The sequence below is a fragment of the Coturnix japonica genome, chromosome 4, assembly GCF_001577835.2.
Source record: "Coturnix japonica isolate 7356 chromosome 4, Coturnix japonica 2.1, whole genome shotgun sequence".
In the NCBI taxonomy this organism is placed as follows: Eukaryota; Metazoa; Chordata; class Aves; order Galliformes; family Phasianidae; genus Coturnix; species Coturnix japonica.
In genome coordinates, this window is record NC_029519.1 from 41,718,699 (window position 1) to 41,745,678 (window position 26,980).

At 43.2% G+C, this 26,980-nt stretch overlaps 1 protein-coding gene across 8 annotated transcripts in view; it reads left to right on the plus strand.

The window, feature by feature from the left end:
- Positions 1–26,980, plus strand: part of WDFY3 (WD repeat and FYVE domain containing 3) — a 127,761-nt gene that overhangs the window by 6,986 nt on the left and 93,795 nt on the right. For 5 of the 8 annotated variants that reach the window (XM_015861632.2, XM_015861633.2, XM_015861631.2 and 2 more), the window contains exons 2-3: positions 20,154–20,248; positions 21,630–21,839. In XM_015861632.2, coding sequence (XP_015717118.1) covers positions 21,660–21,839 — 180 coding nt within the window. In that variant the 5' untranslated portion in view covers positions 20,154–20,248; positions 21,630–21,659. Of the gene's footprint in view, positions 1–11,982; positions 12,098–20,153; positions 20,249–21,629; positions 21,840–26,980 lie in introns of those variants that run through there. The other 3 variants (XM_015861629.1, XM_015861630.1, XM_032444429.1) reach the window with 2 other exon arrangements.

Consider the following 26,980-nt stretch of genomic DNA (forward strand, 5'->3'; position numbering starts at 1 on the left):
CTTATCTCAATTGCTTTTAAGAATGAAGTGATAATATTGTTAGTAGCTGCTCCCCTTGTGCAGAGTTGGGTTCAGGCCTGTGCTGTAGCATTATACTGAGGGTTGTGGTGAAGCAGCAGAGACCCTGCTGAGCTGTGCTTGTGTTCTGGTGGTTGTCCTTCTCTGAACTCTGCTTTGGAGTGGGAAGGTGGGGAGGTTTTTGTGCCACTGGAATACACCTTTTGGTTTTGGTTCACTTCCCAGTAGCTCCACAGTAACGATAATGAAGACAGTAAGATCCTTTGTTATGTGCTGGATGATGGAAATAGTGGGTATTATAACGTTGCTGTGTGTCACAGTGGGATCTGTACCTGATCTGAAGCTCTCTTTTGTGTGTTGGCAATGAGCGGCTTTGGGCTGCCTCTGTTCCTTCCCAGCAGACGCACATAGAAGCTCCCTGAAAGTCAGCACATTTGAAGGGCTCCTCCTTTGTCCAGGGGATGGTCTGTTGCTTTTGTGAACTTAAGCAAATTGGCTATAAACAGTATATGTCCTTTGACCCTTCTACTTTGCTTGTGGTATATGTTCAAGGGGACGAGCTCATAGTTAATCAGTAAGGAGCGATGGGGAAAGGAGCTCTGTTGGAAATACTCCAACCTGACTGGAAGTTGGGTATTAACTTGAAAAATAGAACCAAGAACATTGGCTTTGCAAGGCATTCCTTAGTGTCTGCATTTTAAGAAGTCTCTGAGTAATCTGGGCTTGTAGCAGAACTGACTTGCTCGGGATTTATGGATGGTTTTGGTGGTTCAGAAGGGAAAATAAAAAGCATGGTGTGCTCACATGTTAACATTCATGTTAATGTATGGAAATACTTCAGCAAGACAAATAGCTTTGTGCACATGAATGAAAAACAGAGGCTCGATTAAAAACCTTAATTCTTTCTGTTATCTTCTCAGTACTACACGTATTGCTGCCGTTTACATACATTGGACAGAAGGGATTTGTCTGCAGATACCCTGAAGAATCTTGTAACAGCGTTTTGCCAAGAGTCTTGTCCTTTTTCCTTTCGCTCTTGTGTCAGTGGTTGTTTACTTGGCCGTGGCCAGTTAACGAGCAAAATCCAGCAATAAGAAGTAAAACAAGCAGAATAAATCTCTCCCCTCCTCCCAGTTTCTTTGCTAATGACCATTAGGTATTTCTGTAGGAGCCGAGCAGAAAAAGCAGTCTGGCAAACATGTTCTAGGACTTTATTCTTTTGAAGTCCATCAGTTGACTGTAACACGGAGTGCTGGGTTAAAAAGTAAGTGGACTGTTCCCCTCCAGCTCTGTCATCAGCTGCTGTTAGAATAAAGCTTACACACACTGAACTGTGTCCAGGAGAAAGAAGAGTGGTGTTTGCTTTCTTCAGTGCTCACAAATACTCGTTTCCAGGCTTTGTGCACTGAGGAAAAATACAGCATTGGCTACCAATGGTCTGACTGCGGCCACCAGTGAGAGGTTTGAAGGGTGGAGGAAGAAGAGCTTTTGTGGCTGCTGTGTGCAATTGCTTGTCCATAGGGAAGGCTGCTGCCTAAGCAACCCGTCTCCCCAGTGCATGAGGATTTATAGCCGTGCTTTTAAAGCTGTTGTTTGGAGGTATGGCAGCATTCATTGCATCCAGTGGAAGAATAACTCTTTCCCTTAATTACGGCAAACTCTGTGAGAGCGGTAGTGAGTTTTGTTATGTGTTTCTTCTAATTTATCTTTCCCGCTTTCCATTTTCACTGTCTCCTTCTGCTATTTATAAACTGAAGGTCAGAAGCATGATAGATCTGTGCGTGATTTTGGTGTACCGTCTTTATGCCATTTCTTTCTTCTTCAGAGATATCCTGGTTGTCTCCTCTTCCCTTCCTTCTTTTTATTTTTATGCTTAAGTATTTTGCCATCAGTGAGCTTTTCACTCTCTTCTATCCTGCTTTATAATGAGTGTTGTTGTGATGGGATTCCAAGAACGTAAGCGTGTTTTGAACAGGGTTGGGAAGAACTGCTACAGCCACACAGTGGGCTGGATGCTTGTGCTGGAAATGCAATGCCATCTCCAGTCGTGTTCCTCTTGGTAATTTACTCTTTCTGCTATTTGTTGTGCAGAGTCTCAGTCTGTATCTTGAAGTGTTTGGTGTATATCTTGATGAGTAATTAACCTGGTGTTAGTTACAGCCTTTTCAATAAAAGGTGTGGAAAAGGGGCGAAACAAAGGACCAAGAGCATCTAAGATTCAGGAATGGATCTGCAAATATGTGACACCTTGTCACTCTCTGCAGTGTCCCTTCCTAGCTGAAAGCAACTGCCTTATGAAGGATCTGGCACTTGGATGATCGTAATAGATCCTACAGAAACAGAAGCGGCTGTTTTTCCACATAAACGCTACATTATCACTGCGCTGCTCCTGGCAGCTTTTAGTGGAGTGGAAATGTTTTCTGCTGTGTGAGTGCCTCTGTGCTGGGAGAGCCCCCCATGGTTGGTTATCTGTCCCATTGGCTCATTGTCGCTCTCCAGAGTCTAATTGCCAGAGTGAAAGAGAGTTTGTTTCCCTTCCTGGGCACGGTGCGATACTGTTGTGTGCTCATTTCCAGAGCCCTGTGCTGTACAGATAACCATTTGCATACAGAGAAGGTAACCTAACCCACTTACTTTTGAACTTTCTGTTGCCCTTCAGTAATAATCTTACCTCTCAGTGTTAAAAACAAAAGAAAAAAACAATGAAAAGAAACCAAGACCACTCATTAAAGTGACTGATAGTCATCACTTGTATTCAAAGTGCCTTCTTCAGCTTTACATCCTGCAAGAACGTCAGTGCTGTATGCGGAGTAACATTTCTTGTCTGCTTTGGCCCTCCCCCTTTGGCTGCTAGGGTCTGTGCTCTTTGCAGCCTGGCTGCCTTCTTCCCACTCATGCAGCTGTACATTTGGCTGGACTGCAGTGGATGATGTTAGAAGGTGCCTTGTTCCTGAAGAGATCCATAGAGCTTGCTCCATTAGCAGCCAGGTGTTGTTATCTATCTGGTATATTCAACCAGGTAGGCTAGTGAGGCTCGTGAATGGCTGGCTTCTGTTGGTTATTGTTTGTATTGGCTCACTGACCTGGTGTGCTTTTAATATGATTAAAGGAAAGTTGCTGAGCTGATGATATCAGTGTAATGATGCTGAGCAGGATGCGCTTGCTTGGGTAGGCAATGGCTGTACCTGTGTTCGGAGGCTGTGTTCATCTCAAGCCAAACAATTTAATGAAGTGGATGAGATACTAAATAGAAATGTCTTTTAGAAAGGAGTCTGTAAAATCCGAACTACAGTTGCTTGTCTTAGCAGTAATGTCGCAGAGCTTGGTCTTGAATTTCTCTTTGATTTCCACTCTGCTGGCTGTATTATCAATGGGGCAGAGTGTGCTGGAGGGAAGCACTGTGTGCTCAAGCAGCTTTCGGAAGCCTGATTCCCTTCTGATCCTCTGACAGAACCTGTGCTGGCAGACTTGCAAGCTGAGGAAAATGGTCACAGAATCACAGAATTGTAGGGGTTGGAAGGGATCTCTAGAGATCATCGAGTCCAACCTCCCTGCCAAAGCAGGTTCCCTACAGTAGGTCACACAGGTAGGCGTCCAGGCGGGTCTTAAATATCTCCAGAGAAGGAGCTGCGGTTCTGTGAGATTCAGTTTCTCTCACCATCTTTCAGTCAGACAAATAGCCGTAGCTGGCCTGTTTGGGCTTGCACTGAGCTTTTGGCCCCTCCTCTCTCATCAGAGGAAAATGTTTTGGAATTTGGGAAAGGAATATTTGCTTTCTGCCTTTGATGCTATTTGGTCTTCCGCCATCTGGAGCTGTTATTCCTACTCCCATTTCCTTCATCTCAGAGGTCACTGATGTCCTGCCCCTTGTTTGCAGCCCCTCTTGGGCACATCTGGCCACACTGTTGAGTAATTGCACTCGACAGAGGAGGAGGTTCTGTTTGAACATACACCCTACTTATAGCAACATGATTAGAAGCTTTTCAGCTGCTTCCACGTGGTATGTGGATGTGTCTGGACAGGCAGGGTGAAGGGTTCTGCCAGCTTGCTACTAGTAAGGGAATCCCATCTCTGCTCCACAGTTGGTGTTTCTCTTGTAGCGCCAGCTCCTTACATCTGCTGTGTGCTCCTGGGAGCATTTTAAATGGAACAAATGTATTATTTTGCCTTGCTTTTGTTTTGTTTTAGTCTGCTGTTCTGCTCTTGCAAACAGCTTTGCTTGTGACAAAGCAAGCAAGCTAAGGAGAGAGTTTGTGTGCTGGGATGCTGTTCTACCAGAGTGTTCGTTTGTCCTTTATGCTGTTGTTTTGGTCATAACCTCATTTCTCTTCCCTTCAAAGAAAACTCCTTTAAAAACTTCAGTGGGTTTTCAAGAGATCCGTTTGTGATACAGTCTATTGGTCTTCAGTTTTAAAACATACACTCTGGACCGAGGCCAAAATACCTCTTTGAGAAAGGTTGCTACAGAGAATTCCTTCAGTGCCTTCCTAGAAATGCTGTGGGACAGGCAAGGAGCTCTGGAGAGCAGCACAGGGATGGTGGGCTGAGGCCCTGCCCAACACTCTTCTTCCCCTCCTGCCCTTCACCCTTTATTTTAATGTTTAAATACAGAAATCTTATTCATTATCCCTAAACGTCAAAGGGAAAATACAGCAAGCAATTAGATGTTGGTTGGTTGTTTTCTGAATTGCTTCAGATGATTTGAGCTTATTTAACTCTGGGATTGTATTGACATCTCACATTGCTTGAGTTTATCTGTTTTCTCAGTTCCTTTTCTTCTCTTCTGGTCTGCTCCTTTCTTTCCCATCTTCCTTTGCAGAAGGAGAGACTTTTAATTTACCTGGGAAGATTTCTTGGGACACAGACTCTTCTGGCTTGGAGCACTTGGCTGGCTGTATTTGGAAGAGACATTTAGGATACCCACACAGCCTTGAAAAGAAGTGATTGCCTTCCAAACATCCTTGATTCCCATTTCCTTAGACTCTGGTTTCATGGTCATACTTGTAGAAAGCTGTTTAATCGGAAAATATCAGCTATGGAGCAACCCTTGGCACCTAACTAGTGATCCATTAAGACTGATGATCTTTCAGATGTGTAAGCTTATCAGCGCGTTGCATCTTATGCAAACCACTTTCCTGTGGGTTAGGAAGTGGGTATCGTGGCAGCATAGTAAACTTAGTGGTGAGATTTCTGACTTGCTTGTGCTTTAATGTTTGGGTATCTGTCCTTTAACTAAATTTACATACAGTGCCAGCTTTGGAATGCTGGAGTCCTGGAGCACGGCAGCTCCTGGCTTACTAGGGATAGCATTGCACTGTTATAGGTGTGGGCTGGAGTTGCTTTTCTCTTTGAATGAGTGAAGCAGGAGTCCTTGAAAGTGTGAAATGTTATCGTTGTTTGCCAAAGAGCTGTGAAGGGAGTGAGGGGACTGCTAATCAGTTGGTGCAGGGTCTTTATCCAAAAGGCTGAGTTGCTGTGGAAGCATTAGAAAAGGTAAGTGGCTTATTTAATTCTGAGCTGAGACATTAGTTACAAAGCTGTGCTGCTTTGTAGTGTGTTTGCAATAAGGGATTTTAAGGGTTGGGTTACTGCTCTCTGCAGCAATCCATTATACCAGGGAAAGCAAAGTTTTAAATGAGCTGCAGCTGGTTGTGGAGGTTGCTGATGAATTACCACTGACGTGGTCACTGCCTCTGGAGTTGTAGCTGGCTAAGACATGGCTGTAGTGACCGCAATAGACTGTTGTGGCATAGAGGTGGTATGTTTTGCTGTGATGTCCATTGTATGCAGGTGGGAGATGTTCTGGGATCAGAGTTTGAAGAAATAGAATGATTTAGGTAGTCACACTTGTCTTTGACTTGCAAGCTGTTGGGTTTCCGAAGGAGCTGCTGAGCTACCTCCTGGAAGGGGCAGAGACTGTATTTTCCAGTTCGTGTTTTGGGGTGCTGCAGAAAGTCAGTTGTGGGGTGTGAGAGCATCGCAGAGAACTCGTGTGGCTGGGAAGGAGCCCCTTCTGCTGTGAGCTGTGCGTGGGCTGCAGGGAGAGGGAAGGGAGCCCTTCCCTGAGCACTGAGCTGAAGCAAAATGAGGGCAGTTGAGCCAAACATACTGTCATAGTAGAGAACTGTGACTCACCTCAAGTGAACAATTTGAAGTTGACACGTGTTTGGAACTGCAGGAGAGGAAGATTTACAGGCATGACTTGTAGGAGGCAGCTGAAATGATGAGGTGGAAGTAGTGGGGAGGTGGAGAAAGTGTGGCTGGAAGTGGGCTGTTCTCAGTGTGGTCTCAGTGCAGTGGGTATTTCAGCAGCCCTTTTTTCTTTCATGTCAGTTGTACTGCGTTCATGATTCCCCTTGTAAGATGAACTCGAGTAGCATCTGTGTCATTTGCCTGAGGCCCCTTTGGAATTCAGGAGCTGAGTGGAGAAAAGCAGGTCTTCATGTATTTTCCCATCTCTGAATATCTTGCGTGTACAAAGGCATTGGGGTTAGAAACTTCTCTGTCTCCCTTTGCTAGAGATGGGTCTGTTCTCACCAGTTTACTTATTCAGAAACTGACAGTCCAAAGTGGCTTGTGGGCGATGTGTTGAGCATCTCACTTTATTGTGAAGTTCATCTCTGCTGCCACTGGAACTCAGATGGTGGTATTCCCACCCCAAGGGGAACCACCAGTTTCTGTCTCTGCTGCTGGTAGTCGTCCTTGCTGAGCAAAGGCTGCTTCTTGAGGTTGAGGCAATGAGCAGGCAAGCAAATGATTGTGCTGTATTTGCACCGTCAGAGAGGTCTGCAATATTCAGAGCACTAACAGGACTTAAAATAGCCAGGACAACCATCTTGGCGTCACTGCTGTGGGTTTTCATTTTTTTTCTGAAGTGCCTTGGGGTCTCTGGATGGCTTTCAGCGTTTGGCAGCAATGACATCTATTTTCATATCCAAAGAGATCCAAGAGTATTGCTGCATCATGTCTTTGCTGACTCTGCAATGCAGCAGCGTTGGGCCATGAGCCCAAATCACAGTGGGAAGATTTAAACCTCCTGACCTAGAGGTAGGAAGAACCAAAGGGATGAGGGTGAGAGCAGAGGAGTATAACTGGAGAAATGCAGGTTTTTGGAAGAGGAGGTAAAGCTTCTGTTCTTGTGGTCCAAGACCTGAATGAGAGGACTGTAATTAGGTTAGAGTTATCTGTATTGATTCAGTGCCAACAAGCTGCAAATCAGCTGCCCTTTAATCAGCATGCAGTGTGATTGAGGTCTGTCACACCTGAGTCAAAGCTCCCTTTCCTTCTATGTGCCATGGCACAGCACACAGGTCCGTGCAAGGCACAGCCACTCGGGGAAAACCTCCTTTGCCCATCTTAAGCAATGTGAACTTCCATGGTTCTTTCATCTCCATTTCTGTTAGAAATATGTTGCCACTCCTGCAGTAGGTGTCTGCAAAATATCCAACTGCAGGTCTTAGTACTTGGGGTCTCTTGGTCTCCAGGGTTCCAAAAGCCACAGAACTTGTAAAGTTCCACGGTGACAGCAGAGCTCTTGATTCCTGCAGCTTGGCCTTAATTGCAGCTTCCAACAGCACGGATGTGTCTTGCAAGAGCAGGGCTGGAAAGGCCAGGTGGTGGATTCTTGTGGCTTGGCAGTGGTAAGAGGACATGTTTTTAGGGAAAATAAGATGGTTTTTAGTGAGGAGTAACGTAGGAATGAATGTTTTATGTTGAAGTAAGCTAAAAAGTAGCATTTGAAACTAGAAGCTCTTGCCTGTAGTAACATTTAACATGTGGCAGTTCGCTTACTTTCCCTGTGGGCTGAGAGGATGTTTTTTTGTTGCTGATTTGTTTCCCTGATGAGGATAGGGGCGGACATTGTATAAGCTGTCAGGCAGCAGTGATTATGCAACTGACGCTGTTGTTGTGGAGCCCGAGTCCTTCCCAGTCCCTGGGCACCAGCTGCTGCTGTGCTGTTTGCTACTTGGTTTTATTTTAAATCATCATCATCTCTCCCTTTCTCCCAACCCCTGCAGCCTGGTTCTTTTTGCAAACTTCTTTTCTTTCCCGTGCCGTTGTTTCCTACTCCCCCCAATGTCTGTCAGGCAGCATCTCGTTTGTTTTGCTTTTACTCTTCAGTTCAGTGTGCTGCAAAATAAAGCTGCCCTTGTGTAACGTTCAAAGTGAGAAATGGAGAAAGGTTAGTTTTTAATGAGAATTGCTTAATGCTTTATGGATGTCATTAGAAAGAAAACAAAACCCAAACATTTGCTTAGATACAAGTGAAATTTTGCTATAAATGGTCTTTGCCTGCTAAGGTCAAAAGTTATGATTTCCTGTTCTCACAATATTAGAATAAAGGAAATATCTGGTGGTTTTTTCATCCTTCAGAGGATGGGCCTGGGATACATTTCTTTCCATTCACCTCCATGCACACATACGCTTTGGATCCCCAAATAACATACAGTTCTCCCATGTAGAAGGCAAGTCAGTTGTAAGTCTTCTCTAGACGAGTGATCCCACTGCAGTAATAAAAGCAACAGAATAATTACATGTAATTATACAATGGGTGCTTTGTAAGACTACTGTAAATCTTGCTTTATTTGCATTTCATTTCCAGGTGGCACTTTGTCATGCTCTCTCTGTCTGAGGTTGTGTGTAGTTTCAGTGGCCCCAGGTAAGTCATTGTGATCTGTTTAAGCCTTCAGATATCTGTGTGTGCTGCTCAGGACTACGGGGTGGGAACCCTTGGAAACCTGTCCTGCAGGATTTTGCTTACAGATAAACCGAGTATACTCTGTGTGGTCCCAATACATGAGAAAAGATGGTTGGTCTGTGATAGTGTGTTGGTTGCTGAATTTCTTGGGTTTCCATAGCGAATGTGGTGTATGCCAGTCATAAATGCCACGAAGCAATTTGGGCATTAAGCATTTAAAATCTGTATTGAGTCGGTAAGTGTTATGCTAAAGAAGTAGTGCAAAAGATGCATTTTCTTGCTTAGTGTCTTCACTGGGGACTGAATGTTTGGGTAGAGATCTGTACAAGTACAGTACAGCAAACTGTCCTCTTAGTGTGAGCTGGTTTTGTTGGAGTTGCTTTTGTGGAAGCATGCTTCAGTCTGCTTTACAGATACTGTACATACAGGTGTTCTTTTTTGCAGTTGAAAGAGTGATGTGTCACATATATTCAAGGCTCTTCTGTTCGTACCTCTACTCCCCAGACTTTTCATGGGAGGAACATTTCTTTCTGGTTTCTATATTATATTTCTCAAGTACAGCTTCACTCTGCTGCATATTCAATCCATTTCTGGTGGTCACAGTTGTCACTGGGTTATTGCATTGATGCTGTAGCTGGGGAGGGCCATTGGAGCTCAGACCTCAGCCCTACAGTTCTGGCAGCACAAGTGCAGTTGCATTATTTATTTCATTAATGCAGCAATGGAAGGGATTTGGAAATCAATCTCTAACTGGCTGTTTTGAGATGTGTGTCAGATCCACCTTTATCTCTAAATTTGCTTAGTTCAGGAACTTGCCTCAGAGCTTTGCCAAAATCCAAACTGATGGCTATTCTTTAAGAACATGAAGTTGAGTGTCTTGCTAGGAGTCTCTCTTTGCCTTCTTCACTGCAAGAGAGAAGATAATTGTTTGAATCAGGATGTTCCTAAGGGGTTTTTGTTTCGCCTCCTGATGCCTGCCTTGACATGTGGTCCTTGGGGTTGGTTTGTTTGATAGTGGGAGGTAGTATTCTCCCCCCCCCCCCCAAAGGGTTTTAATCACTTTCTAGCAGTTTTGATAATTAAAGCAAAGTATACATAGTGTATATCTATTTATCTATATACGAAGTGCCCACTCCTCCTGGAGTGCAACTCTTTGGTTGTGATAGCACATTAATTGGGATCTAATAAAGAATAATAACTTTGAAGGCCTTTTTTCATTAGTAGGTTCTGAAGTAGTCAGCAGCTGAGCTAGAAATCTCAGAAATTGAGCAATTTAGGAGGAAGTGGTTTCTTGGCTGCTTTAGAGAGTGGTTGGTTTTTTTTTCTTTCTTTAAATCTGGTGGTTTCTTTTCCAAGCTGCTGCTGTCTACATTTCAGTTTCCCTTCTTGACTCAGTGCACCATTGAGTTGGTTACTGGAGGTTTTATTTTCTGTCATAGACAATGGGAAGGGGCATTTCTATGTGAGTTTCAAGTTGCAGTTAGATGTCAGCACCAGTGTGTGGTGGTGTGAGGGTGATGCTGGATATGAGGAGCAGGTGACTTTACAGTCAGTACAGCTCTTGGAGGCATCACAGACTGAGATGTGAATTCTCCTCTGTGGATTGCTGCTGGAATTTCATATACAACCAGCTACAAAGAACGTATCCATAAAATGCCCATTTTCTTAAAACTATTTCAGTCTCCTGCCCATTGCAACTTCACTCTGCAGGAATAAATCTAACCTGCATCGCCAGTTAAGTAGACATGAAACATTTCTATCAGAGTGGTATTTGTTCACACTGTTTAAAACTGCTTTCCATTTCATATTTGATCAGGAACAAAACCCAAGTGGCCACATTTCATTGCAAAAACAGCAACATCTTATTGTTGAAATTGATATCTTCAGAGGAAGCAATTTCACCTTAACTGACGCTTGTGTTGCAAGATGAGTGTCTGAAAGCTCTTGAAAATTACACAGGCCCAGTGTCAGTCAGGCTTAAAAGCAGTACAAGATCTAGTGATAGTCTAATACCAGGGCAAACTGGGAAGGTGCTGACATCAATAATCATGGAATCATAGAATGGCCTGGATTGAAAAGGACCACAATGCCCATCTAGTTTCAACCCCCTGCTATGTGCAGTGTTGCCATCCACCAGAGCAGGCTGCCCAGAGCCACATCCAGCCTGGCCTTGAATGTCTGCAGGGATGGGGCATCCACAACCTCTTTGGGCAACCTGTTCACTCTGGGAGGAAAACTTCCTTATATATAAGAGCTCAATTACTTCTGTGGTATTTCTTGAGTTCTGATGAAATCCATCTCATTTTGCAAATGTGGTTCTTCTGTTAATTTGTGGTGTTCAGCTGTTTGTCTCCATATCGTGAGCTGAAAGAGTTATGACGGTGCTCTGAAAAACCCAATTCCTTCAAAATAACACCACCCAGGGTTGGCTTTATGAACACTGATTTTAATGGTGCGGGCAGCGGGCCAAGTGTGCCATTTCTGTGTAGCATCTGTTGGAGGCTGCAGTCATCACACTGTGATTAGCCCGTGTCTGAATGACAGTCAAACCCAGTGCTCCTGCTGCTGGCGTTTGCGCAGTGACATTCTGTTTCTGTTTTAGTTGTTTTTCCCCTTAAAAACAAATCAGACCACAAATAAGCAAGAGTTTAAATAGCTTTAACAGACAGGATTTATGTCTTGACAGTTTTCATCTTTTTTTTTTCCATGTTCAGTTATTTTTTAGGCAGTACGGCTGTCTGATGAAATGTTCAGATATTAGGTCCCGCTTTTCCCTTTATGGATATTTTTTGGTATTGATTTGTTTTTGCCAAAAATCACTTCAGACAGAAATAGGAATTTTATTTTATTTTTTTATTAATTTTAATTTTAATTAATTAAATAATTTATTTTTATTTTTATTTTTGAGCTTTAACTTTACGATAGGTGAAATGACTGTGAGCAACTTGGATCCCATTTAGTGGACTTGTAGGGCTGTTTTATCGTTATGTATCAGAGGAGCGGCAGAGAATGAAACTGTAGAAGAGCAGCGCTGAGGTTCTTGTAAAGGAGGAACAGATCCTTCAAAATACATTTTGAGGAAGTTGAGCAAGAGCTGAGGGGAAGGAGGGTTCATGCTGTACCGTGGGTCAGCTGCTGCATCCCCCTCCCTGTGAGTCACCCCCCCACCTTCCATCAGCAAATGGAATAAATAAATAAATAAGTCAAAAAGGCAGAGGGGATTCCCCTGTGCCTCCCCACAGCAACCACAGCACAGCTGCAGATCCACGCTTGGAATCTGCACATTTGCAAAGCCATTAACTCCCGACTCTTGGAAATGATTAGTGAGTGAGGTGTGATCATGTGCCTGTGGTGATACGGAGAACTGGATGACTGTGGAAAGTAAGTTAAACTTTTCATCTGTTGGTGTTTCTCTCTCAACATTTCTCTTTGTGACTGAGCGTGTGGACCACTCTAGGAGTAAGGTTGCTGCATGTATGTTTGAACCAGGGCAAGTTTAGGTTGGGTATTAGGAAGAACTTCTTTGCAGAAAAGGTAGCTAGGTACTGGAATAGGCTCCTCAGGGAAGTGGTTGAATCGCCATCCCTGGTTGTGCTTAAGAGCCGTTTGGATGTGGTACTCAGGGATATGATTTAGTGGAGGGTTGTTAGAGTTAGGGTACTGGTTAGGCTGTGGTTGGACTTGATGATCTTCAAGGTCTTTTCCAACCTGGGTAATTCTATGATTCTATGTGTGAAGAGACATCACAGTTCCACATTGGAAAATGATGTTTCCTTGCTTTAGATCATTCCATCTCTTTTTTTCCCCCCATGTCTGTGTCCATTCTGCAATGATTTGGGTCTGGAGCTTAACTTCCTGCTGAATCTTTGTCACAGCCTTGCGCTTTGAGGCCAAAGTTCTCATTCACCCATGTTCTTTACGCAGTGCGTGTCTGAGCTCTTGGCAGAATAGGTTTCCTTGGTGTGGGATACGTGCTTTGACAGAAATGGAACTTTGGGAACTAAATGTTAACTGCAACCTTCTCATTTGTGCTTTTTAGGACTTCAAGGCAATGTAGGCAGCTACACAGTGAAGTAGGCAGGAAAAACGGGTGTTATTTTCTGAACTGAATGTGATCCACGCTAATTATGGTCAGAAATGTGCATAGTGAGATGACTTTGGCCAGGATCCTCTCTCATCTGCTATCTCAGAGGAGAGGAGGAAGCAGTGAATGAAATAACGAACAGAGGAGTTGTCAGGGGAGACATGGAGGAAAGTTGGGTTGAATTTTGAATATGAATTTAACAGCATGAGGTCTGCTGTGTGGAGGCTCTTTTAGAGAAGCACGAAGTTAACGTTTAGTTACAGTGCGTGAGCAAATGGAAGCCCATCATGTGAGCATTCCTTTGAGCCGATCTTGTTGTAAAGTGAAGCCTTTCTCAGAAGCTCGGGCTGCTGAGTTAAAACTGCTGAGAGCTACTTTGAGACAAATGAGGAAGGAGCAGACCAACAGAAATGCTGTGCATAACTTTTGGAGTGACTGTGTGCAAACCCTTCTTTTAGTTGTTTTTAGAGCTGGATCAGTGCTCCTTCATGTTCTCTTTGATTAAAAGAGAAATAAATTTCCTCAGTCTGAGTGCCGGTGCTGAGCAGTGTAGGCTGTGGGATTCCTCTTTTCAAGTTTGAGGTCTCTGAATGGGACAATGGTCTTTGACTTTAAATGCTCCTCTCTGATTTTGCACTGCAGGCCCACATGGTTATTATTGGGATATTTAGTTCATAGGTGGTTGTTGGAAAACTGAAACATCTAGTAGCTGCACCGTTGAAGATTTCTGATGAAGCCTATGATGAAACAAAGAAGCGAGGCTTTATTTTTAGGATTTATATATCACCCTCAACTTGCTCGGTTGCTACCATTTCCACACTGAGTTGTGAAGCAGTGTTGACTGGTATGCAGCAAAAAAGAGTTACAGCCTTCCCTGAACAGTGACATTTTATTTAGAGGGGAAGCCATTTCTTGCAATACATGCCCTTAAAGCCTAGCCCTGCTGACCAGGAAGGCTGTTGTTCAGACCAGCTGGCAGCCCGGAAATCAAAGCTGTCCTGCAAGCAATTCCTTCCCAGCCCGAGAACATGTGGATGAGAGCTGCTGAGCCCAGAGCAGGAGCACTGCTGGGAACAGTGTATGGACTGGCTGGCTCCTCATCCACACTGCTGTTTCCTCAGCACTAATTCCTTGGATGACTGTCCTCAGGAAGAACGTTATTCCTTTACAAGAGGTTTTAGCCTCTGTTGTTTCATGTTTTACCTGTTTTGCCATTTTCCCACTGTGCATTGGTCATTGTGAAGAGCCTGGCTTCAACTTTGCTCTGCCGATAGCCTGTGGCTTTTTAATACAGGTCAACCTTCAGTCCCTGTTAGGAGACTGTAATTTTGTGATTAATTAAAGAGTAAATAACAACTAGTATGAGCTTCAAATTAGCACAGTGATGTATTGATTCTGTTATGTAATATAGCGCCACTGAGTTGGGCCGCATTGAGCAAACTGGCACGTTGACACTAATTAAGAGAGAAAAATCTTTACTTACTTTGGTGTGTATTATTTGGAACAATTTAACCACTTACTGAAACAAAGAAATAGCATCCTGCTGTGCACCCAAGACGTTGTAAAATAGCACCTAAAATTGTGCTGCAGCTCTTCAAAATACAGTCATAGCTGCCAGAGCTTCTGAAATTTAGGTAATCAGGATTTGTCTCTGTATCCAAAGGGTTTAGATATGTATTTATTCCCGTGGAGAGCTAAAGGATTAGCAAGGCATTAACTTTCTGAAATGAATAGAATCCCTCTCTATTGTACTGGATTATGATTTGATGAAGCAGAATGTTATGTTCATTCAGGAAGATTTTTTATTATTATTATTTTTCTTTCATACACAAAATTGAAGGTTGTTTAAGTAGTATAGAGTTGTTTGAATGTATATTTGGTTGATCTAATTTGTCTTCTCTGTGGGTATTTGATCAACTTCAAGTATGTACATCAGTGCTAACCCTGATTTCAGAAGGGTTGACCACTGTAGAAAGCTTGTCTGTCTGACCTCTTGGCTGTACCTCTTGCACAGGGATGAGAGGCACTTGACAAGCTAAATAACACCTACAACAAAAATTTCCACCTACACTGTGATAAGCAGCCAAGCACCAGAGCCCATCTCTTGGAGAGGAAGTGCAATTCCCATCCTTGGGGATGCTTGGAGTTCAATGTGGCTCCAAGCAACCTGATCTAAGCTGACCCTGCGCCAAGCCAAGGCTGAAGCATGTCACCTTCATGGATGTCTTCCAACCCGTGTTGGTCTGTACTTAAATGCAAAGAATAGCCAGCATTTCCATGATAGGAGTCAGTGCTGTAATAAGACCTAATGACTGAATTTGAAAACCGCTGCTTAAAAGCATAATGCTCCGTTTCAAGCAGTGTGATTAATTTCAGTTTAATGCTGCAAGTGATGCGAGAGTCAGTTTAATGTATCTATATAGAGAGCATCTTGAGGTGAATTTCTTAATCCTGACAGATTCTGATTTCTCTCTTCAAGAAGCACATGTTTTGCTCTTAAGAGCAGAAGACGGTCTGAGTGATAGTGGATTCATGTCTCCTTGGCAGGGAGTTTTGTAAATTAGGGATTGAATGCAGTACATGAGAATACTCTGAAGACAACTTGAAATGAGTTCTCCTAATTTATTTATACGTACAAGTTTTTGATGGTTCATTTTGAGAAGGAATTAGCATTTATTTCCATTTGGAACTTCAGCTTATAGAAGTGTAGATATTATCAAAGCTTGCAAATTTAATTAGGAAGTAATTAAAGAGCAAAATAATCGAGCGTATGCTAGAATTTTCTTATTCCTCTTCTCAGTGTAATTTTGGCCTTGGCTTAATGTAAATGCTCAACTGATGGAGCATTTCTTCTTCCTTCCAGTGGAAGGACAGAGATCAGGGGTTGCATTACATCTTTGTGACTCTTTAAGTGACGGCATCAACACTGAGGCAAGACCATGCCAGTCCCATGGAACCTGCCTAAACTGAATGAGACCTGCTTCGTTTCCTTGACTTTCGTGTTCCTTACTAAAAGTCTGAGTTGATAGTGTTTAACTTTAATTGTGAACTCAAAGCGTGTAAGTTTTGTGTTGTTCTGCCTGTGCATATGGGCTGCTTCTGGAGGAGATGTTAATGCAGCTCTATAAGGTTATGGCTTCTTCTGTTTTACCTCGTAAACACCTTGCGTTTATCTTCTCTGTGCTTTGCGGTGCTGACATGAATCTGGCTGAAGTAAAGCCAATACAGGATTGGGGTTTTTTTGGAATATGTGAGAATTGCTTGAAAGGCATGGGAGGACACAGGGCCTATCTGGTGATTGAGGTATCGTTTGTGGAGAGTTTGGCTGTTTTGTGGGGGCTTTTTTTCATCACTCATGTGAGTTCAGTGGCAGGGAGCAATGCTTAGCAGTTGTATCTGGGAAGCTGGCTATAATCCTTGGTCATTATGACCCCTTTTGTTGTCATCCTTCTGGAGTCGAATTTGGAAGTACCTGTTTTGAGGGTTGCTGCTGGGTTTGGAATAGCTTGTTTCCCACCTCCATACCCCCCTTTCCCAAATACTGTTAGTTGTAGGGAATACCGGCTGAGGCATTTTCATTATCTTTAGTCCAGTTGTAACTGGCATCAAGCAGTATATCTGCCACTGTGTGTGAAAAGCAGAGGCTTGACATGGTTACAGTGCTTATCAATGCTTATGTATAAATTTGGAGCTTGGAGAGAGCACAGAATTGTGCATTAGAGCAGAATGTTGTGCCCTGATCATGCTTTGTCACACAGTCATATGGCAAAGAAATCTGTGATTGAGACCACAGCATGCAAGATCCCCTCCTCTGTGCTGGTAATGTATTTCAGGTGGTGGTGGTGGTGGTTGGCTGTGGGGTGTGTGGGATGTTCCCTGCTTCAGCTGGTACAATCCTCCTTGTATTCCCTGCTTTCTGCTCTGTGTTACTCCTGCTCTTGGGAAGAGAGACAACACTGAGTTACGGACTGCAGAGTCCTGTGCTAAGCTGGAGATGGATGAAGTAACACCCAGAGCCGCGTTTTCATACCTGCTTACACAAAGAAATCAATGAATGCTCAGCCAAAGTCTACATCACCCCACACCTCCTGCATCACCCCACACTGTCATGGTGCTGATACCCACAGGCCACCAAGTGGAAGCATTTGGAAGCCAAATCCAACCGTGCACTGGGGCACTGTAAGCAGTGCTCCATGGAGCTTTGATCAGGAGAACAAACTGAGCCCATCCAGTGCATACTTTCCTGTGCAGCTCCATTCACAGATGCTGCACAGAGCAGCAGAGATGATTGATGCTGCACGTCCACAAAACACTTGAACTCAATTTGCAGAGGTGAAGGTAACCTGAAGGGGTGCAAGATTTGCAGTGGGCACAGGTCAGCAAACGTTGCATTCTGGCCACCAACCCTGGGAATTCACTGTGTGAGGATGTAAGGACAGGGAGATCACTCCAGCACTTCCCGTCAGCTCCTTCCAATTAGTTACATGTATGTAACAACGTGAAAAGGCTCCTGAGGTCCGAATAGGTTTCTCTTGGTGCCTGTGGTATGTAACAAAACATTTTTTATAATATTTTTTAGGGCTCTCATTTTTTATATGGTGATGGCAACATCACGTCGTAACTTGATAAATCTCCCTTGTCTGCTGAGTGATGAAGTCAGGGGAATATAGTTGAACTGGATAGTGCTTGTGTTTCTTTTATGGATTTCAGAAGCGAGAGGGGGAAAATGAGTGGATTTTATGGTGGTTCTAGCTCTGTTTCTTTCCAAGAATAGAGTGATTTGAGATCCAGTGCTTTTTGTGGGATGTCTGCTGAGGGAAGCAGCAAGTTGTGTTGAGTTTTGGAGTTTCATAAATGAGTGTCTAGAAAGTACAGAGATATTTATCCTCTGTGAAATTAGGGATAGAACTGAAACCGGTGCCTGGGAGGTCACTGCAGTGCTGCCAGTGTTCTGTGTCAGAGCCAGCAAAGTACTGAAATGGACAGGGAGAAAGAAGCTGTGACAGCTCATAGGCATTATCCAAGCCAGAAATCACTTCTGCATCACTGGAAGTGAATTTATACTCATCACTACCAGTTCTGAAGAAAAAATGTTTGGAAATGCTGCAGTCAAGGTTCAATTGGCCTCTGTTATTTTTAATTTGTTTTTAAAGTAACCAAAGGTGCTTTGAGTTTAATACATGCTGACCAATGCACTGCATGGCTCAAATAACACCAGAAGAAGAAAATTATTCATCTGCTGGAAGAACATTTTTGATAGGAGAAGGAATAACTGTGAATAATAATTCCAACTATGTGAGTGAGCTCTTCAAGGAGTGCCTGTCAACCCGAACTCTTCTGAAAATCACTGCAAAGCGTCAGTTAGGGTTTTATCAGTCCAGTTCAAGCTGAACACCCCAGTACTACTGTGGGGTGTCTGAGGTTGCCAAGAAGAGAGCTATCAGCAGCGAGTGAGGTGCCGTGTCTCTGCCTGGTACACTGTGGCTGAGGCAGCCACAGAAGGTCCATGTGTAGAATGGCTGCAGAGTCCCATGGGTGCCCTCTGTGAGACCAGGGAAGCTCTATTGTGCTCACAAGGGGCAGGAGTAGATGGATAGGGCTGTTTGCTGTGTGCCCAAGTGGTTCTTTAAGATAGATGAATATGAGTCTGGATTGTTGGGAGAGCACAGGTCCTTGCCTCAACAGTGAAGCGGAAGGGTTTTGTTTTCTGCACCACTGCATTTCCCAGAGGTGTTGATTTTTTGGGTGGAACCAAGGAAGCAGGCCAGGCCAGGCCATGCTGTGGAGACTGGCCAGAAATGGTTCTGCTCTTGGAATGTGTGGAAATGTTTTTGTCCATGTCTGCCATGGTGGGAAGACAGTGCTGCTGTCTGTCCCTGCTCTCTGTGTGCTTGGATATGTGTGGGCCTGCCACCTCACTTCCCTGGAGGGGGGACATGAAGAGGCCGATAGAACCTGTGCTGTGCCGGCTGCTCACAGGGCATTGCTGTTGTGACCAGGATGCTGAAAACTGAGCTGTAGTGTTGCTTGATTTAGTTACACTTCTGATGATGTCAGACTTCTGGCATACTCAAAATTCACATTTTTCTGAGCCACCGTCTTCCTTTTCTTTGCTTGTTGTTGTGGAATAAATAGGGCGTGTCATTGGCTTTGCAGTCACTGTTGGTGATTCTGCTGATGACAACAGAGAGAATTTGAGTTTGGCTGGTCCTAAAGATTAGTTGACATAATTAAAGTGGGAGTGGTTTATTTTTGGCACTGAGGGAGCTTTTCAGCTCCTGTGAGCTATGTTTACACAGCCCCTCCTGTACCCTGTGCCTTTTGGTTCTGGGACTGTGGATCAGAGCTGTCCCATTCTGTGACCAGGTATTTCTTAAGTCAGTGTGGCCCTGATGTACTTCTAATATTGAAGCAGGGCAATGTAGGGGATCAAGACTTAAGGAGACAAGGTGCACCATGCTGTGAAAAGTGTTCGTAGAACGGGTGGCTTGATGCATGCTGACCCTGATCAGTGCTCCCACAGGATTTCTCCCTATTTCTTATTTCACACTGAGTAAGCAGTGTCTGTGGAAGGGGTGTCAGAAGCAGTCTCTGTGGTTTCACTTCCTAATAGTGATGATTTGTTGTTTTTTTTCCTTCTGATGGAAGCCACAGGAACTGCTGATGCTGCACTCTGATTTCTGCTCAAGCAAGCTGACAGTGTTGGGGTACTTGCAGCACAACAACTGGTCAGTTGAGCTTTTGCAATATAGGCAGTGCTAATTAAGTCTGGCCTAAATGCAGTTTGATCTGATTTGCGGCTCATACGTGAGATTTCCATTGTCTGTATTAAAAAAACCCAAACAAATAGTTCCTAACCAAAGAACTTGTTCATGATATACAAAGGTGAGGCTGTTACTGCTGAGTTCACGGACCTGCCAACATGTTGATTTCTATTTTCAGTGCTTGAAGTGAGGTTGGATCAAAACACTGTATAGTCATTAAGCACCACATCCCTCTAAGCCAGGAGTTGTGTGAATGCCACCTCTCTGGCAAAGCCTTCTGAAGGCACACTGATCATATGCTGCTGCTTTTCACTCCTGTTTTTTTTGTTGTTATTTTTACTGTAGAAAATAAGATTCACAAAATGTATATTTGTGTTGCTACAAGGTGTTCCTTGTTGATGTGGAGTATGTCTCTACTATAGCAAAGGTATCCACACTGATGGTGCTGAAGATAGTGGGTTAAGAATCAGAGCTGAATTCAGTGCTTTTACACATATCCTAGGAGAAATTGCTCTTTGCAGCATAGCAAAGCTCTGCTTTTATTGGCATGTTTGTATTCTAACCTCTGTTCTTTTCTTACCTTCTCCAGTGAATGGACAGCATTGCTCTTGAAGAGGAACCTCAGATAGGAATGGGCTCTGTTTTCCTGAGGCTGTTGGCCCCGATCCCAGGAATGCTATAGAGGTCAGTGCTGCGAGTACCAGAGAACATCTGTAGAAACAACCTTTTGGCTTTTAACTACCATGTTCCTCCCCAGGTCCTGTGTGAGGCATTTTGTGTGCTGTCTTAGAAACAGGGTTAGCATGGGCACCACTTGAACGCTGTCAATTTAAAACTGCTCTACTCAAACTAAATTTAGGTTTTTGTGTATTGATGTAAAGGCAAATGGAAATGCATCTGCAAAATACATGCGTGCACTAATTTCTGACAGAAATACAGTGGGACTCATTTAAGGCATAATTCCAAGAGTGGTATGTACAGCACACACCTTTAAGTTGGACTTCTTGGGCAATGTTAGAATGGCCAATTCTTGAAGTACAGCTGTGTGGCTGAAGCACTGCGAACTGCCATTCTCAGAGTGTGCTCAGGCTAAATGAAGTCACGGGATATTGCTGATTTAATAGAAGAACTGGCAGAACTAGCAAAAGTCAACAGCAGCAGTGGGTGGGATGACAGAGTGTTTTGTATATTATAAATGGAGTTGCCAGCATTCTGTGAGTCACTAAAAGAAATTTCAAGTATCATCTATGAAAGAGTTTAATAACAGTAAAATACAGCTTCCCCCTTCCCCCACTGCTCACGCAGCAAGGTTTTGGCTCAGGTGCAGCATTCCATATTTTATTTAGATCAATTATCCTGCTGTCATAGCGGGAGAACTACTCACAGTCTGAACAGTTTGGGTAAAGGTTTGGGATTCCTCAAAGAACTGCTTTTACATAGAATCATGCACATTGGAAAAGATCATTAAGATGGTTAAATCCAACCCCAACCCATCCCCACTATGCCCTCTGACCATGTCCCTCAGTGCCACATCTCCATGACTTTGTCTCCGGGTTTAATGATTCCTCAGTAACTGCTATTTCCTTCTATTATTCCAGTTGCAGTACCTTTAGTATAATCGCTTCTCCTTTTCATAATTGACCCTTCACAGTAACCTTTTTTTTGGTAATTTAAATAGATCAACTTCTTGACATTTCTTGCTGTAAGGCATTTTCTATCCTTGAATAATTTTTACCACTCTTACTGACCTTCTTCAGCTTTTCAACAGTCTTTAAGCAGTGAGAAGTGGACACTGTGTAAATTCATGCATAGAAATAATGTTCTGTTCCCCTTCACTCCTTCCCAAACCTGAAGGTAAGCATGACAATGGTCCCTTTTGCAGTAGTGTCCAGCAGGCTACTTCTGAATGATTGATCTACTCTGAGCCACTCTGTTCTCTTCTGAGATCCTTGTTTGCAGACTTCAGTCTCAGGTACAGAGGAGTAGCTCACGTTGCAGGATGGTGTTGTGATGGGATGGCACCTGACTTTCTTGCACTCAGCGGTTTGTGTTTGTTTCGGCACAGGACGCAGGGGAGCTCCGGAAGCCAGTCAGGATGAATATGGTGAAGAGGATCATGGGCCGGCCCCGGCAGGAGGAGTGCAGCCCCCAGGACAATGCGCTGGGGCTGATGCACCTGCGGCGCCTCTTCACAGAGCTCTGCCACCCGCCCCGGCACATGACCCAGAAAGAACAGGAGGAAAAACTATACATGATGCTGCCGGTATTTAACAGGGTAAGGCAGAGAGTCTGTGAGAGCCTTTTCCTTTTTGAAACCAACTGCTCTTATTGCGTTTCCCCAGGATCTCTGGTTCTAGCAGAATTGAACTTGCTCTTTTGTTGGCATCCTGTATTTTTTTCCATCTTTTCCTTGTGTGTTGTGTATGTGGATGAACCCATCACTGGAGATTTTCTTCTGTCAGGATTGTTTCTGAGATGCAGCCCATGGCGGGATGTAGCTTCAGACAGCTTTCCTGCACAGCTTACTGTTTTTATAGGCACTTTTATCTTCTGAGAGACAGAGTACCCTATGACATGTTTTCCAGGGTGAAGATGCCAGCTGCTGCAGTCTCTATTCTCCTCTTTTAGAGGTGATTTCTAGCTTAAGCTCAGTTGTGTGCAAGTTTGTACCCATTTGTTTCTGTGCCATCACTTTTCTTGAGCCTAAATCACACTTCTCCCTTCTTGACATTTACTGTAGTGATGCATTTTTAGAGATAACCATCATACTCTCTCTTGTCAGATTTGGTTTTGCAAGGCTGTGCAAGCTGAACATTTTTTATCTTCTCTTGTGTGATAAATTCTCTATTCCTATTGCCCTCACAGCCTTTTCCCTGTGTGAATCTGTTTTACTCTTGGGCAAGGGGAGATTTCAGCAAGGATCCAGTAGCTGCATGTGCAGTGACATTCCTATTTTACTGCCCCCTGTGCTCAGGCACGGAGATAGCTTGGAGCAGGGCTGTGACTGCTGCCACTGGCATTGAAAGGAGCTAAATCCTCTCCATGCCTTGTATCACTTTTGCTTCCTTTGCCGCTTCATTGAGCCTAATAACTTCAGTGGTGGCTTTAGGCTTTGGGATTGTGCAGTATATACAGAGATCTGCATTTATCTTTTTCCTGCTGTGACCCAAGCTCTTATTACTGAATCTCCTTTTGAATGATGGATTTCTGGTTGTGTGTGCTACTGTGGAGAAGCGGAATCATTGATTAAGCTACAAAAGGGAAAAACATGATTAGAAATCCAGTTCTTTTTCTAGATTGATGTTTTGTTGGGCATACAACTTTTGATGGTGTTGTTTGACTGCTTGCATGTTGTGTAGAAAAAGATATAGTGCCAATAGGATTTTCAGGCTACTCTAGAGCATGCTTCAGTAGATAACCCCCCCCCCCAAATGTAATTCTGTTGCCTTCGGGTCTTATTCCTATTGCTGCAGGTAACCTGTTGTGTGAGTCCAGGAGAAAAAAAACTCAGCTCACCCACTTCCTCCTTAATTTATCTGCCTGGATTTTATGGCCTCAAGCCGTGAACTTTCTTAATTTTTTTTTTTTTTTTTTTTTTTTCCTTTTAACAAACATGCACAGTGGAGTCTTAATCTTGGCTTGAGCCTGTGAATAGTATTTTCTTGCAATTACACCTGGAATTCTCCCTCTGGTGGTTTCAGGTGGCTGATGCTTCTGAGGGGGGAGGATGCTCACTGTACTCACTTCAGCTCTGCATTGTAATCTGTGGGCAGAGAAACTGTTCCTGGGCTGTGGTAATGTTTACTTATAGCACTGTAGGTATGGAACCCCAGTTGGTGATACAGCTGAGTTTGCAGGAGTATGGTGCAGCAGTCGGTGTCCTACTTGTATAGGGCGCTGTTTCCTTAGACCTTGATTATATTTAAGATAAAAAGGAAGTTTTAACTTTCTTTATTACTCCTCTGTCTTCCACCTCCTCTGTCTTTACCCCTCATAATTCTTTGTCCCTTCTTAATCCTGTTAAATCGTAATTTTAATTGTTCCATGTCTTTACATCATTTATTCTCACTCACTGTTTCTTGTTCAGCTTATGTTCTTAAAAAGAAACAAACCCAAACCCACTAACTGTTTCTTTCTACTCACAATCAGCTCTTGCCTACCTGTTCTCAGACACCAAATCGAAAGATTTCGAAATGGTCTGCATGTCTTCTGCTGTTTCTGTTTATAGGGAGGGCATTTTGGCTAATCTTTTCTCTTAGATGCACTTTTTCCCTGTTTTTTTCAGGTTTTCCTTCCCTAAGTTATGCGTCTCTCTCCTCCACTACGTGTCACCAGACTTTGTTGTTAGGCTCTTAGTTCTCTAAACCCCGAAGAGCCTTTTGGTTCCTTTCCTTGGTGAGCTTTGAACTGAAGTTGTCCTTCTTTCCTCAAATGGAGGACTTTGACAGTTGAGATCCTTTTGTTTTCCAATCTCTGTAAATTCAGAGCCTTTGTCTGGTGCAATGGTGAAAGCACATATTATTTGTGCTCTTTTACTTCCTTATTGCTCGGTCACTGATAACCATTATGAGTTGTCAACAGACTGTAAGTGTAGCACAAACAAAACTGATTTCACTCTAACCTATTGCAGGTTTTTTTCCCCTTGCCTTTTGCACAAATTCGTTCTTGCTTTCTTGTGTGCAAGAAGTTGAAGAGTTGCAATGTCATCTATTTATTTTGACTTCTGTAGTTTCTCTTTTTGGGGTTGCTGCTTAATGCTTCCACCTTCTTTTGAGTATTATGCCTAAGGTCTGCAGGTGGCTTTCTTGGCTTATCTAGCCTTGTGGTTTTTGGAGTGTCAGTTATGTTGGGAAAATCCCACTAGCTTAGCAAGACAGAATAAGGCCAAGTCAGAAATTGATTGGAGTAAAAGAACATAGAAGGGGTGAAATGTTTCTTTTCATTCCAAGTCTTACATTGCATGTTCAGTGGAAGAACTGGTGGATGTTGTTTCTGAGATGGCTTGATGCACACTAGATTTGGAGGTGGTTTTCCTGTGGGACCTATTTCTGTTGAAAGGAAACATCAAAACATTGCCAGACATTCCTTTTTTTTTTAAAAAAAAAAATCTTGTTTCTCAAAGATAATAGGTGCAAACATTTCATGGTATCAGTGAATAACTTGGTTTGAATTGGATCCTGAATCATTCGGTTACTTTGTGTAAGGTAGACTGTGTACTTCTGGTGCTGCTGCCTTAAGCTGAGCACACAATGGTGGTTTTTATTGGATGCAGAGACCTGGGGTGAGGCATTAACTTGTTTCCCATGGACGTCCACGTGGCCAGCATCAAGCAGCTCATGAATCAGGTGCTTTTTTGCTTAACCACCTAAGACTGATTGATTTGGCAGATAGCTGAAGTGTTGTGTGGAATGAGGTTCTGTCTGATTATTTTGAGGATTATTAATCAGTAGATCCAGAGGAGCTAGAGCAGCCTTCTGTTTATAAATGTGGGATGTCTGAAGCTTGCTGCAGCCTGAACTTTTTTACTATTTTGCTAATAAATGGGTGTTTGGAACATTTGTTTCCTGATTGTTCAGGGAGACTTGTGAAATATTGAATCATGAAGTAATAAAAAGCTATGTTGGTACATGTCTGTCCTCTGGAAAAGTTTTCAAAAGCCTCCTTTCAGAGATATGCGTCCATATGAGCTCTGTTCTCAGAAGCACTGTCACAATGCCCTGCCTAGTGCGACTGGTGCTGTACCAAGGCCCCTGAGGTAGATGAAAGAAGTGAATGGATGGATGGATGGAGAGGCTATTTTGAATAAGCAATGTTTGAATATGGTAAATTGCTTATATTTTCTTGGAAGAACCACGCCTTTTGCTATTAAAAAAAGACAACTCGCTGTTAAAATGCCTCATATCCTATTCCATTTATATTACTGCCTTTAGTCAAGGAGTATGCCAGCATACTTATTTTAGTGCAATCTCGGTTATGGGGCAGAACGTTCAAAACCAGATTTCCTCATTCAGCCTTTCATTGCAGCTGTGCACGCTCTGCCTTTCCTATCATGTGCTGACAATTAGCCATCTTAAAACAGACAGAATGCCAATCCATTTTCCTCTTTCCTTGGTCTGAGCTTTAGGCAGTAAGCAATAGTGAGGTACTCTGCCAATGTGTGTTCTAGTCTGACTGGTCTTGAGTAGATCATAGCAGGGAACATGAATGCAATGGGGCTCTCCTCACCTTTTGTAGCCTATCAGTTTTGTGAATGATTCAGGAATGCTCCCTTCTTTGCAGTCCCAGTTTGCAGGTGTTAGTTGACCTCAGTCATCTGCCTCCAGCGTCTGGGCTTCTGGCTGCTTTTTTCATTGGTAATGGCAGCTGAAATTTCCAATGCGAGGAACAGCTAAGTTTCTGGTGAAAACTATTTTTATAGTGCAGAAATAGAGTGTTTAATTTTGTATTTCTGGCTCTGTTTCAGCATGTCTTTGAAATGCAAGTAGGCAGGAGAAATATTTTTGGCTGTTCTCTAACATGCCAGAGTTATTGACACTGAGTGAAGGAGTAAGAAGTAAAACCTTACACACAATTGAACCACAGAATTTCAGGAGTAGAAAGAGAGAGATCATGGAGTCCAGCCCCCTGCTAAAAGGTTTGGTTGTTTTTTCAGTAAATTGTCATTTGCAAAGCTACTCAGTGCCACAATTGCCTTGCATCCCTGTTCACTGTGATGTTGTGGATGTCACTGGAGGTGCCCAGACTTCTGAGTGACCTCAGAAGGTATGTCAACAGCTCACCTGCAACAGTAGCACTGATAAAGGCAAAAAGGAGAAGAGGCTAAAGTAGCGTTTGAGTCCAAATCTGCTGTTGAAGATTTCATTCCTTTGCTGAGAAGTGAATATGACGTGTTGATCTAAAATGTTACTTAAAAAATATAAAAACAACAAATAATAATAAAAAGAAAATGTTATCCAAGTACCCTGGCTTGTTGGCAATGCTCTTACAGGATATGCTATTACCCATGAGAGGGGGAAAAAAAAAGTCGAGTCAGAGAAGTATTGAGATACTCAGATATTCGGGAGGCTATTGTATTTTTTCAGCGCTGACACAAGCAATGGTACCAGAATGTGGATGGCATACTTCTTTCAGTAATTAATATCTGACCTCTTGCCTTTCCTGGGACCTTTTTTGAGAGAGGAAAGAGGAGTACCTCAGATAAGCAGACAGGGACTCCTTGTGTGTAGTCTTTTATGACAAGTGAATTACCTAAGCAACTTTGAATCTTTTCCAAGATAATTTAATGTTCTATAACTGTGCAGTTCTATAGAGTTAAATATCTCCCTGTTAACTGTGATTCAGAGGATGATTTTATCATCAAATCAGTACTTAATCATGAAGGGTAAGTTAGTGGAATTAAGCAAAAATTAATTAAAA